Here is a 14,481-nt window from a genome sequence, read left to right as displayed (position 1 = left end):
GGATGATTAAGTGGCCATAGATCATTGGGAAATAGAAGATGAGCTAGAGAATATGTTCTTTGCTTTAGAGTAATAAGCTGGGAGTTTATGGTTTTTGATAATTTCACTATCCACTTTACATTTTTATTAAATCTGTGTTGCCGGAGTTCAAGTTAACTGACTTTAGGTGTAGCCTGTTATTCGTTGCAAAACATAGCTTTCAAGGAAATGCTGATATGGCTTCTAAAGGATGAAGTTTCCAGTGTCAGATTTTCCTAGACAACAGTTTAAAAGGCTTGACATTTGCTGAATAGCCCCTGAGAAAGGGCCTCTTATTAAAAGTGTTCTTCCTCTTGGCACATAGCATTTGTAGGAACTAGACTCATTCAACAAACATTAATCGAGGGTGTACTATACACTAGGCATGCTGGTCTGAGGCCTTGAGACAGGCCTTCTATCTAATACAGAGATTAAATAGACCAACTCCTACCCCCTTCCTTTCTCCACTGTTTTTTGTTTGTTTTTTGCGGTAGGCGGGCCTCTCACTGCTGTGGCCTCTCCCGCTGTGGAGCACAGGCTCTGGACGCGCAGGCTCAGCGGCCATGGCTCACGGGCCCAGCCGCTCCGCGGCATGTGGGATCTTCCCAGACCGGGGCACGAACCTGTGTCCCCTGCATCGGCAGGCGGATTCTCAACCACTGCGCCACCAGGGAAGCCCTCTCCACTGTTTAGTGGGGAAGCAGCACAGCAAGGACAGGTACCCTGAGAGTCTAGATGAGCAGCACCAAGCCCATGGCTGGAGCCTGGTGACCCAGGAAGCCTTTCTGGAGGGGAATGACAAAGCAGCTGAGTTTTCAGAGATGAGTAAGATCTAAGGAGTTCACATTTCTAACATCTATCTCCATTGTCTATTAACTGTCTGTTGTTCCTTACTTGTGGAATTTATATCATGTAAACTGTCATCTAAGGAACAATATTATCTTAACTGAAACTGAAACGTTGCGTATTCAGACTACAAGAGTTCCAACCAGAGTGAGTATGTAGTTATTCTGAAAACTATGCTTAACTCACATAATTGTTGAATTCATTATAAAGATTGAGTTTAGCAAATTACATCCCAGAGCAAAGGTATCTGGGAATATCTTTAACAACAAGGTGCGCATGTGTATGGGTGCTGTAAGGTTTCTCAGGCTTTGAGAGATATACTCTATTCCTGGAAATTTGTTGGGCAAGTATGGAGGAATAGAAAGCCATTGCCTAGCTAAGCCTCACAGAAACTTTGGATAATGTTTCTGAGTCAAGTAGCCTTTAAAATAGCTTTAAAAATAGTGGCTTTTAAAGGGAAAAAAAAGTTTCTGATACTGAGGTTGACTTATATATATATATATATATATATATATATATATACACACACATATATATATATACACACAAAGGTAAGACTAAGCCTAAACTCCTTAAGCTAGTAGCTCTTATAAACTAAAATAAATACATAAATAAAATATAAAATCAACAAAATTGCAAATTAAATATTTATCAAAGTATAAATATAATATAAATATAAATCAAAGTATAAGTCTAATGCAATTTAAATTGAAAACATTAACTATGTCTCATGCTACTATTTCAGTAAAGTTAAACAGAAAACTAAATAAAAGACTGGATAAAATAATAGAAAGATTTGAAAGATACAGACTCAGGTCTTATATTTATGTATACTTTTTTTTTTTAACCACTGTGACAATCAAGGACCTTTATTCTATTTTTCTGTTTTCTACCATCTTACAGTATTATTTCAACCTCATAATATGTTAAAATATGTGTACATTTTTAACCTCAATAATACTAATACGAATAATGCTAATTCACATTAGTATTAATAATTTCAAGAATTTGCTTGCTATTTGAAGATAATCAGATCTTGTAATTAACTAAATTTTGTCCAGAGCAACCCTTGATTGTCAGTTTATTGAAATTTGCATTAAATAGGTACCTAACTCCAGTTAGTGATGAGGAAAAGAAAAAAAAAATTCTAATGTGTATCTATGATTCTATTTACCAAGTACAAGGCCGGAATATGCACGTACATCTCTGTATTAGTTTCTTATGGTTGATGCATAAATTACTACAAACTTGGTGGCATAAAACAACACGTATTTATTATCTTGCAGTTCTTGGAGTCAAAAGTCCAAAATCGGTTTCACTGGCTTGGACTAAAGTGTTGGCAGGGCCAAGCTCCCCCAGGAGGCTCTAGGGGAGAATTTGTTTCCTTGCCTTTTCCAGCTTCTAGAGCTGCATTGCTTGTGTTCCTTGGCTTATGGCTCCTTCCTCCATCTTCAGATCTGTCTTTGCTTCACCATCACACCACCTTCTCCTTTTCTGTCTCTGTAGTCAAGTCTCCCTCTGCCTCCCTCTTATAAGCCTGCCGCAATTTCCTTGCAAGCGTGGTTGTACTGTGGTGAAGACTTTTTTGAACTCAGCATGTTGTGCGATCACTCAATATTTCCAACACTTTTCTCAAGTTTCATTCCTGGGAAACTCGCACTGATTTTAGTTGGCCTTTACTTGGTACATAAAATGTAAATGCAGTGTAGACACAAGCATGAGATTGGTGGCCATCGCAGTGATCCATGCATGAATCGGCTTATGTTTTCAGACTATCACATTTTTCAGCACATAAAATCTCTCTGGTCTGTTTGTCTACCATCATAGCAATTTAGCTCCTCTGAGCCTGAGTTTTGACTTCCGCAGGATGAGGACTCAATTGGTTTGCCCAGCAGGATTTATAATAGGTTATCTCCTTTGGACAGAGCTTTTGTGCCAGGCTGTCTAGCCTGGGCTAACAGTTATGGAATAAGCATCAGCAGGTCCAGTTATGCATAAAGCACTTACTCTGGGGAAGGTAGGCAGCTTCTCAGAAGTGGGCAATCTAAATGCAGGTTTAATTGCATAATTTCTTTAGTAAAATTGGAATGGATTCCGTGATTCTAGAGCCTATGCACTAATGAGGGTCACTAAATTGCTACAGTTGAGGAGATAGGATAAATTCAAGGAAGAATACCCAAATTTATGAAATCTTTTTCACTATCAGTTACAGCTATATACAAGGCTAAAAGGATTGCTAAGTGCTTAGGGTGAAGAGGAAGGTGGGTTAAATTTGAGAAAACTGTCCAGGAGTTGTTATATCTTTATTGATTTCTTGCACAAAGAAAGGTCCTTCTCTTTGGAAGAAAGGAAGGGAAAAATACTTTCAGTGCAGGAATAAATACAGAAGAAAATAAAAGTGTGAGAAACACATAGGAAAGATCAAGGTGCCATTTGTTTGACTTCAGCAGACAAATTAAGTTGGAGCAAAGCAGATGAGGGGATGCAATAGAAGCTTACATTTATGGGTATTATGACTTCTCTAGTGAGTGAGAGACCCACAATTTAGGGTTCTTCTATCATAATATGATGTCTGTCATTTATTTTGTCATGAATTTGAAAGCTTCAGAGAGGTAGAGTAAAATGACAGATGAAGTTTATAGTTTCCATAGAGATTGCTGGGCAGAAAGGCACGGCAGTTACCATGGTCTAGCATTTTTATAATCTATTTTTTCTCATGCACCTCTCACAGTAATATATAATTTTTTAGACCTCCTTGGGAAATTTAAATCATTTGGTAATTTTTATGTACTGCTAACTTTCTAGGAACTTACTAAATTTTGATATGCATCAACTAAAATTACTGTGTGATTGAGTTTATTGAAGAATTTAATTCAAAACAAGACTAACAGTAATTGAGAATCATCCTGAGACATCATTGTCGTTTATATTATTTCCCTGACCTATTCTTATAGGATGCTACTTCTTTGTTACTCATTTGAAAGTGAGAGAAATAGTGTATATGAGACAGAGTTCTTTTGCTCTTGCCATGGACCAAGTTCTAAAAACAAATCTTATGGCCATTGTCCTAGGGAAATTGGTTGGTCATTTCTAATAATTACTAGAACATGTTTGTGGCTGACAGTGGGGGGAAAAGTGGAATCAACAGTGTATTGTCAGAAGTGGTCCCCATTGTTTAAAGCAATGAGAAGGTTCACAGGATTCTAAATAAAGAAATGACTGGGAAAAAAGGATGTTTTTAAAAGGGCAAGATATGGACCAAATTACTAGAATAGAAAAGCATTAAAGATGGCAGAAAGGAGGTGCATCTCTATTGAATCTCTGCATTTACTGAATATCTGTTGGCCAATAATGGCTTGGTTTCTAATGCAACCAAATGCAAAACAATTTGGGCACTGAAAGTGCTTCTTCCAGAAGCAAATCTTTTTTTTTTTCTTTGTAAAGCCAAACAAGTAAATTTTATGATGCATTATGATGATTTTTCCTAAATCGCTAGTCAGATAGAATGTGGAGATTTAAAATTATATGTGGGATTTTGCCAGAATGCCCATTCTTAATTATTTTTTGAAAAGGATTGGATAGATTTAAGTTTGATTTACATTTTTTATCATCTTAGTTCCTTATGTAAACCAGATTTGAAAATTCAAATTTATCCAGAGAAACTTTCAAAATGAATCAATACATCACTTTAAGTGAAAATTTCCAGAAATGCTAACTGGTAGAGAGAGCTTCATTTCCTAGCAACAAGTCTCATTCCAACGTTGTATTTTTCTGACTGTGAATATGCATTGTATCATAAGATTATAATTGCATTTCAAATTGTCATAATTTACAGTTATCTTTTCCCTATATATACAAACAACTTAACAAAGTTAAAGACAAACCTAACAATCTGACTAATCATTTTTTTTACCAGTTTAAACTGCCACAGAGAAAAGCAATTAAAATAGAGAATCTTTTGTTTGTTAACAGCTCACCAGTCAGGCAGTGGGTAAGCAATTATTTTTCTGCATTTTTTTAAGTTAAATTTTGAGATGAACAATTAACTTGTTAAAGACTAGGCATATATTCCCAAAATATATTATTATGACATGAGAATAGCATAACAAGATTTCTGAGGGTGAAATAATATTGCTCAGTTTATTTCTCAATGATTTGAGAAATCATTTCTCAATGATTACATTTCATTTATATAAAATGATATTTCTCAATGATTACATTTCATTTATATAAAAATCAAGTCATTTATAGGATGTTTGGGAAGACAGGCCATTCTTGATTATTTAGAGATCAGAGAGGTCTTTCTTCTGAGTTTTCATAATCAAATTCCTGGATTTATACAAGATTGTATAGGAAAAAAAATACAAAATACTTATAAATACATAATACAAAACTGGCCATTTATAAAATTAGTACTCACTCAACACAGAATTCTCTATGCCTAACACTAGATTCTATACTCCCTGTTGCTTAAAGCATCAGCACCTGGACAATATGATATAAATACAATGCAAATCAAATTCAAAGTAAAAATACAAATATTGCATAAGATGCAAACTTTCTTGAAGTCACTGAAAGTGACAATGGGCAGTTTCTAGAATCTTGAGCAAAGAGAATTTCACCACTCAACCACTGGAGAAGAGAAAAGAAAGCAGTAGCAATGATGACAAGGTAGGAGTTTCAAAAGAGAATTATTTGACTATCAAAGGATTAAGAGAGGCCCCTGGGAAAAAGTGGATTAATAATACCATGTCCAACTATCAAAAACATTTCTTTGCCATGTTACACCGCAAACCAATGAATTTTTAGCTCATTCTTGGTTCATTCTAAAAATGAACACAAGGGCTTCCCTGGTGGCTCAGTGGTTGGGAGTCCTCCTGTCAATGCAGGGGACATAGGATCGAGCCGTGGTCCGGGAGGATCCCACATTAGCGGAGCAGCTAAACCCATGAGCCACGGCTGCTGAGCCTGCGCTCTGGAGAGCACGAGCCACAGCTACTGAAGCCCGCGCGCCTACTGCAGAGCCCGTGCTCTGCAACAGGAGAGACCACCGCGCTGAGAAGTCTGCGCACTGCAACGAAGAGCAGCCCAGGCTCGCGGCAACTAGAGAAAGCCCGCACGCAGCAACAAAGACCCAACACAGCCAAAAATTAATTAATTAATTAATTAATTATTTAAAAAATGAACACATAATTGCAGTTATAACCTAAATGTTAAATAAGATAATTTATTTTCACAATTTAAATTTCATTTTTTAAGCTAAAGGTCCATCAAATCTCTTTTATCTTCCTCTTCGTTCTTCTCCATCACCTCTTCCTTCTCTTTTTTTTTCATTCTCCTACTTTAGTATTTGTTATGAAATTTTGCCCCGGGGTTAAGAGGACCCACCTCAAGTGGACCTTCCCCAGTACGAAATAGTGTCAGATCCCAGGGACCTACTGGGCAAAAACAGAAAAAGGAGTGAGCCAGAGCCATTTCAGATGTCAATATTCTGAAAAAGATGAAAGAGCAGGCATTTGGGGACATAGGTAACAACACCTGTTCTGGAATGCCATCATCTTTGGGGGGTAGAATATCCAAAATCAGTGGCCTTTTCTCAGTTCTCAACCCTTGACCTCTCAGCGCTGGAGGAGAGTTTTTTAAAAAGAAGAATGTGATCGCGATGTTTTTCAGTCTCTTCCTCCCTGCACCCACCTTATTCACGTACAATCCCAAACTCTTCTTCAAAATAAGTTTTTTCAAACTTAAGTGATGCTTCCTGTATACCTGAATTTTTTCTTTTAATCTGCATCATCTTGCTTCTCCTGCCTCCTAATGTCATCAGTTCCCTAAGGTTCTTGTCCCTCTTCCTCAATACTTTCTCCTTGAATGTCCTGTATATCAAGAATCAGGTTTTATTTACCATGTGGTAAACAGGGACATTTTAGAGATCTTTCTAAATACTTGTCTGACCAAAAAATTTTTTTTCTAATGAAAATCAAGTTTCAACAAATCGAACAGGTACAGCAGGCACAATCTCAGGAGGAGGCCATTCTGGTTGCATTACTATTCTACAACGTGTGGAAACAAATCTCTCACATCCTTCCCTTTCATTCTGGACTTGAAAAGGAATCTCTTTCTATTCAATGTATTCTTTTTGTTAATTCTAAGTATCAGAGAATACCATCACCAGAATAAATTTTCAGTCTCTCCCCGGCTTGAGTAATTGAAAAAGGGGATATGACTGAACATCTTCGCTCATTATGATTCAGCCAAGAGCATCCGTACAAGTGAGGAATAAGAACTATGGGTACCTATCCTCCCAGTGCTTTCTAATGAACCATAGGTCATCAGTACTGGGTCTTTTGGTCACCCCTAGTTCTAGTGTAGATGCCCAATAAAAATATTAAGCATAAATTTTAGGTTGAGTTTGAATCTTAAGAGGCTGTCCATATTTGCAATTTATTTTCTTCAGATACCTTACAACTGATCTTAATAGATTATTTTAAAGAAAATCTCACCAGTGACATAGCTCCAGTATAAAATGTGAAATCATTATGCCTTATAAAAACATGATTTATACAGGATTTTATTATATTTCACTTAAATAGTTATTAAGTAAAATGTAGTTCATTGACTGATTATAAACTTTTATAAACTGTTTCATGATATTCTTCATTTCATTTATGCAGAATATGAATAATATATCATAGACAGGAGCTGTTATCCCCTCTGAAGTCATGTTGGAAAACTACAAAAGAAAGTTTATTATTTTAAAAACAAATTCACAATTGTAAAGTTTTTCTTCCTATACTTCATTTCAGTGAGTGAAAATATTGATTTTCACAAACATGAATATTTTAAACTTTTACTATATTAAAAAAACATGCCAAACCTTGTAAAATAATGAGTACTGTATTTGTATTCAAATTTTCATTAGGAATTTTAATAAATATACTTTATGTATTAAGTAGTATACAAAGAAGAAGATAACAAGTGAAGCTACTTTACAATACAGAGGCTGCAGTACAATCAACTTGGAATAAGATTGTACTTCTCTTCCAAAGAACTTGGTGCCCTTTTTCTCCTTAAATGTTTCCTTTAAGAAGTTCATTGTTTGGAATTCATATTGCTCTCTCTTAGCAAGGTTAGGTCCTTTGTTGCCTTGACAGGATATGGGTGTCTTGATTCATGTTTGCACAGAACTAAACCATCACAGTGTATCATGCGACTACTGAAACTATTTTATTGTCTTTCTGTCACATTACAAATTGATTTTAAAATACATTTGCCTTATAAAGGCGAAAACTGCATTGCTTATGCTTAAACATCACATAAACCAAATTTAGTGATCTGTTTATTCTTTATGCTTGTTGGGCCCAGTTGTTAGCGCTTTGGAACGTCCAACTGTCTGCAATAATTTATTGCAGGAAAAACTCTTTCCTATATTTCTAGAGTCTGCAACTCTTTAACCTTATGAATTTAAGAATGAGTCAAGTTTAATCTTATATCCTACTACAATAATATATTTGTATGTATGTACTATTACATTTATATGCATTTGATCTTAGTTGTATTATGTAGTGGTTTGTTCTATGTTTACTTGGTTGTAAATTTAAGTAAAGCACAACAGAGAAATGAATACACATATTGATTTATTGACAAAGGCTACAAACATAGTTCAGTTTGTAGGAAAGAAGGTGATGTATTTATTTTATTGTCTTATGGTAACCTTTATTTTCAAAAGTTAGTGGCATCTTTATTTAGAAGATCAATGGATCAAATACTGTTGAAAATAGGTATTACCACTATTTCAAAACTGGTATGCTTGTCAGCAAGTAATACTTAAAATACAAGAAATACTCATTTCAAGTAATACTTAACAATTTTTGAATAATTATAACACACTTAAGCAGAGCTGAGCTTGTCAAGATTGCTCGACCTGTTGTTAGACCTGCAAGGTCTCCTAGGAGTTTCGACTCGCCCAGGAAACAACAAGAGTCGGAAGTCGATGCAAAACGCAAGAGGTTTATTGAAGGCCGGTGCACCGGGGTTCCTTGGTCCTCACGCAGGAGGTCGAAGAAGGAACCCTTTTGGGCGCGAATATGTCAGTTTTATAGGTTCCCACTTCCCCGTATGTAAATTATAGATTTGGTTGTGTTCTCCTGCTGATTGGTCCCGGCTTAGGCTCGGACCAGAGAGGGAACTTGTCCCCAGCTGCCTGATTGGTCTTTGACAGACACCTTTTTTACATTTTGTTATCTCCCTCCTTCTCCCCAGCTGCCTGATTGGTCTTTGACAGACACCTTTTTTACATTTTGTTATCTCCCTCCTTCTCCCCAGCTGCCTGATTGGTCTTTGACAGACACCTTTTTTACATTTTGTTATCTCCCTCCTTCTCGGAAGGGGGCCGGACATCCTGGAAATTCACCCATTGTCTAAGAAGCCCCTATTGTCTGGAGAGTTCTTAATCATTAGCTGGAACAATGTCCCTCGAGTCCCACACTGTGACCATGTTAGTGCTGTAATTTTATTTAAAGAGATATAGCACATGAATGAGAATAAGAGAGGATGTGGGGCTATGGTTCTGTTTGATTTGATATTAAATTTATTCTCTGAGTAAGCAGATTAAATTGTTACTTTAATTCAGTATTTTAAAAAATGATCTTTAGATTTTTTTTTAAACTATATTGTACTAATGTTGTGTAATTAAATACTACCTAAGTCTGAGGATATCTCTATTCAAATTATAGGATATTGATTTTTTTGGCTGTGGTTCAAATATCAGAACAGAATGAGTGCGATTTTGTGATTCTCCCCCAATGCTTCAATCATTTATTCTGGCACCCTATAATTCAAGAAAAGAAATTTAATTCCTACTTAGAAATGAAATGAAGAGGAGACATTTCAAAGCAAGCCACATTGTCTATTGATCATAATGGGAGTTGCACAAAATCTTGATAGACTTTTTTAAAAGAAGGTAGTTATTTCGGCAGGGGCCATCGTGCACCGACGATTGAAGTTTAAAAAATTTGTTTTAATTTTAACAAATATAGGGTTGGCTGAGTACCTCTTACTTTGAGTTTGGATAAAGAGAAATATAATGATAATCATTCACGTGTATAGTTTACAAACTGCTTTTACGTAAGGTATTCTCATTTGATCGTCACAGAAACACTATGAGAAGGCAATTATTATTTTTCCCATTGTAGAGTTAATAAAAGGGAAGCAGAGATGGTAAACTCTGTGATGAGGGGGTCAGGTTGGGCTTCCAACACCTAAGATAGTGACTGGTATGTAAGCACTCAAGAACCATCTGATCATGAGATAATTGGAAGAATGCATTAAATGGCTTAGGGAAAAAAATTAGCAAATGACAGGGCCAGGGCTTGACCATGTATCTTATAGTTTCAAGAACAATGTCCTGTCTTTGTTTTGCTTATTCATTAGTTGTTATCCCACCTCTCCTGCTTTTTTCCTGCCTGCTCCTCCCCCAAGAGATGCTCATGAATTCTCTTAAAAATATGTATACTTTTAAAGTATATTTCTCCTTTTAGTTTTAAATACTCTTAACCATTAAAAAGAGCTGGAAAACAAAGGGTCTTTTTTCCTTTTCCTGTTCTTTCTGGGTTTTGATAATTACTGCTATCACAGCATCCACATTCGCCTAAAGTAATAAGCCAGAAAGACGTGAAAATCTTTGACATCAAGTCACCGAGTGTGAAAATAGAACTCTATTGAGAAGATAATATGATCAGAAAAAATTTCAGGTAATATATTTTACCCACACGGACTGTCGTTTCTTGCCTTTGGCAGGATAAGCCTTCATTTGCTGGGCTGTTTGGACAGTTTTGAGTGAGACGATAAAAGCCTGAAACATCTTCCAGCACCATGACCTTTGTCCATCTTGTTCTGGTAGCAAACCGTTTCCCCTTGGGGGCAGGAAGTATCTGATATTTAAAAAAAAAAAAAAAAACAAAACCTGAAGCTTCTTACCCAGCCCTACTGAGATAAAACAAAAGATTAGATTTCAAACCAGACTGGTGCAAATCTGAGCTCTCACCGTCTTTGCTAACAATTTCATACTTTCCTCATCATTTCAAGGTCCTGGATTGCCAGCCAGCTCCTACCTTTTTTTTTGGCCGCATGATGATGTGTTCTGATTCTGATCTGTAAGTAATAATGTGTTCAGCCAGTTCACTTGCACAAGAGACCTACCTGTTCAGACATGAAATATTATCACCTCTACACTCAGTGTACACAGAAAACATCCATAGCATTTTCCAGGGAGCCAGGCCCCATAAATCCATAGATTTCCGGTTCGTTTCCACAGTAATCCTATATCCAGCTGAAAGAGTTCCATAATTTAGGACTTGTTCTTAAGGTTCTCAGTCACGCAACTCCTGGGACCCTTCACTGGCTGCCTTTTCTAGTTGCAGTTCCCATCTCGTGACGACCTTGTTGCTTCCTCCTTCTGTCCCTCTCCCTCTCTTCCCCTTCCTCCTTCCCAAGCCCCAAACCTAATTTCTCTTGTCCGTGGAAAGTAGTTTAAACACTGCCTATTGCTGCTTTGGCTTTTGCTAATATCCCTTTTAGCCAAGAACCTTATCAAGAATTTTCCCAAACCATCTCACAAAAGAAATTCCGATCTGAACCATTAAGAAAAGGCTTTTTTTTTAACATTCTGATTTAACACGCTCATAGGTTTTACTTCTCTTCATTCAGTTAGATTACATTATAACGTTCCACTTATGGCTTCATGCATGACTAGGGAATGGTGTGGGGAGCGGAATCTAAGCAACACCCACTAAGGAGATGGTGGTGCGGGGGAGACACCAGACCCAACACAGCAGGAAGATGCTCTGGTGTACGGGTAAATGTTGAACAACTGGCTTTCTGAGAGTAATTCCCACACACGTTCACTGATATTTGTGTTCAATTCATGAGTAAGATAAAAGTGAAACTTGTTTGTCAGTGATGTGAGTGAATTGTTTGCTCAGTCAATTTTGAATACTGGAAAAATAAATCATCAATTTTTTGTACCTATTCACGATACAAGAGCTATAGATATGACATATTAATCTGTATTATTAACATAGATTTCAAGCTACCAAGGTCATGTTACTGAATGTGGAGTTGGCAAGAATGTGCAAGGACATACCATTATATACCATGGCATGTCCATCATAGACATTTTTAAAAAATGTAATTCACATTAAGAGGTTAGATAATAAAAAAAATGTAGTAAAACATTTAGGAAGTGATGAGTTTTAAATATTTATTACTTTTGTTTTAAGAAATTATTTAATTCTAAGTTTACACAATATGGTTTTTAATAATGGCTATGTTTAACAAATAGCTAGTAAAATTCTTACAAATATAAGGTTGGCTCTTATGAGCCTGTATAAACCAGCTAGCACACATCACTGGTAGATGCCAAAACTATATAAATGTAGATTGTTATTATTAATAATGTGACAATTTTTATTCTCAGGCTCAAGTTGCCCTGAAAGGGCAAGTTTAAAAAAAAATTCAGTCCTTTAATTTTACTCTATTTGCTTTGATTGGATTGGGGCTTTTCTTTGAATCTCTAAGCAACCTATTTCCAAATCTCTCTTACAATGCATAAATGAGCAAATAATAATCTCAACCATTATTTGTTGATTCCTGCTAGCTTCCCTCTCAAGAAGATGACTTTTCACTAATTCCTCCCCAAATTCCAGAAGTTCCTTATTGCATTCAGCTATGTACTATATGTAATCACTACTATCCAATATGCATTAGGTTGAGCCAGATGAAATTGCTATTATCTGACCATTTCTGACCTACGCTTCAGTTCAATGTCTTTGCTCTAGTCAAACTGGTGCCGATGTTCCCCCATCATTTGTGTCTGTATTTATATCATTTTGCCCATTTGAAATAATCTTCCTCCACCCTTCTACTACTTTAAACCTCTCTATCTATAAGACTTAACTTCTGCTTTCGCTTCTTCCACAAAGATATCCACGATCACCCCAGTCTTCTTCTTTTTCTTTTTTTTAAATAAGTTTATTTATTTTAGGATCTGTTGGGTCTTTGTTGCTGCACGCAGACTTTCTCTAGTTGCGGCGAGCGGGGGCTACTCTTCATTGAGGTGCGCAGGCTTCTCATTGTGGTGGCTTGTCTTGTTGCAGAGCACAGGCTCTAGGCATGTGGGCTTCAGTAGTTGAAGCACGCAGGCTCAGTAGTTGTGGCTCGTGGGCTCTAGAGCGCAGGCTCAGTAGTTGTGGCACGCAGGCTTAGTTGCTTCACGGCATGTGGGATCTTCCCGTACCAGGGCTCAAAACTGTGTCCCCTGCATTGGCAGGTGGATTCTTAACCACTGTGCCACCAGGGAAGTCCTCCCCAGTCTTCTGTAAGCAATTTTTTTTTTTTTTTTTTTGGCCGGGCCACAAGGCTTGCAGAGTCTTAGTTCCCTGACGACCAGGGATCAAACCTGGGCCACAGCAGTGAAAGCGCTGAGTCCTAACCACTGGACCAACAGGACCCTGTAAGCAATTTTAAGCATTCTCTTCCCTGTCCTTTTGTGATACTTACATGTGTACCACATAACTGAACACTTAATTATAACCTGTCTCATATCATATTATTTGTATTGTTTCTTATATTAATCTTGTCTGTAGACAGTAAATTCTCTGAGGGGAAAGACTATAAGTTAAACTTCTTCTATAATCGTACAATGCATAATTGTGCTGAAAATCAGTACACACCCTCATGTTTAAACTGACTTGGACTTAAAGTCCTTGGAAGTTAATTAAAACTAGGTTATGCAGGTGCTTAAAACCTGGGCTTTGAAGTCAGGCAGACCTGAATCGATTTTCCCTACTCTGCCGCTTATAACCTGCGTGTCCTTGGGATGGTTACTCAACAACCTGAAGCCCCTTTCCCTCTTCTGTCAATTGGATAGATAAGGACCTCTTTACTTTCAGGTGGTTGATAGGATTATATGGTAAGTCTAAATTATATAGACTCTTCGTGGAAATTTAAAACCAACGGATACAGTTGACCCATGAACAACAGGGGTTTGAACTTCACAGGTCCACTTATACGTGGACTTTTTTCAATAAACACAGTAGGCCCTCCATATCTGTAGTTTTGGCATCCACGGATCCAACCAACCGTGGATCCCAAACTTAATACATGATCTAAGGTTGGTTTAACCCTTGGATATGGAACCCCGGATACAGAGGGCTTACATGGGACTTGAGCAACCTTGGATTTTGGTATCGTGATAGGTCATGGAACCAACACCCCCTCCCTACCCCCCTGACCCCTGTCCCATTCTGAGGAACGACTGTATATTTTTCTCAGTGATTTGATTAATTCATCTAAAGGAAAGACTATCATTGTGTATGTCTGGCTTAACAATGCAAAGTGTTGTTATAGTTAGTTTTAAGATAAGGTTTATTCATTGAAGTAACTTCCCAATCTCCCAATTAACACCTAAAAATTGCACATATATATATGCAATTTATATATATATATATATTATTTTGAGGCTGGGGGTAACAGATATTTTTAAAAGTTGAAATATACTGGATTGCAATCTACCTGACTATCCAAGAGGATATTGTTCTTATTATCTAAGAATAAATTTCT

At 36.9% G+C, this 14,481-nt stretch overlaps 1 protein-coding gene across 2 annotated transcripts in view; it reads left to right on the top strand.

Annotated features, from left to right (window-relative positions):
- BARD1 (BRCA1 associated RING domain 1) overlaps window positions 1-14,481 on the top strand; it is a 170,378-nt gene that overhangs the window by 73,054 nt on the left and 82,843 nt on the right. The window contains exon 2 of one of the 2 annotated variants that reach the window (XM_079924139.1): window positions 10,948-11,015. The exons of the other annotated variant lie outside the window; for it this stretch is intronic. Coding sequence (XP_079780265.1) covers window positions 10,990-11,015 — 26 coding nt within the window. The 5' untranslated portion in view covers window positions 10,948-10,989. The remainder of the gene's footprint in view (window positions 1-10,947; window positions 11,016-14,481) is intronic. 2 annotated transcript variants of the gene reach the window in all.

This window comes from Stenella coeruleoalba, assembly GCF_951394435.1.
Source record: "Stenella coeruleoalba genome assembly, chromosome: 6".
Classification (NCBI taxonomy): Eukaryota; Metazoa; Chordata; class Mammalia; order Artiodactyla; family Delphinidae; genus Stenella; species Stenella coeruleoalba.
Note: the sequence above shows the minus strand (reverse complement) of the source record. Positions and strands in the feature narration are given on the sequence as shown.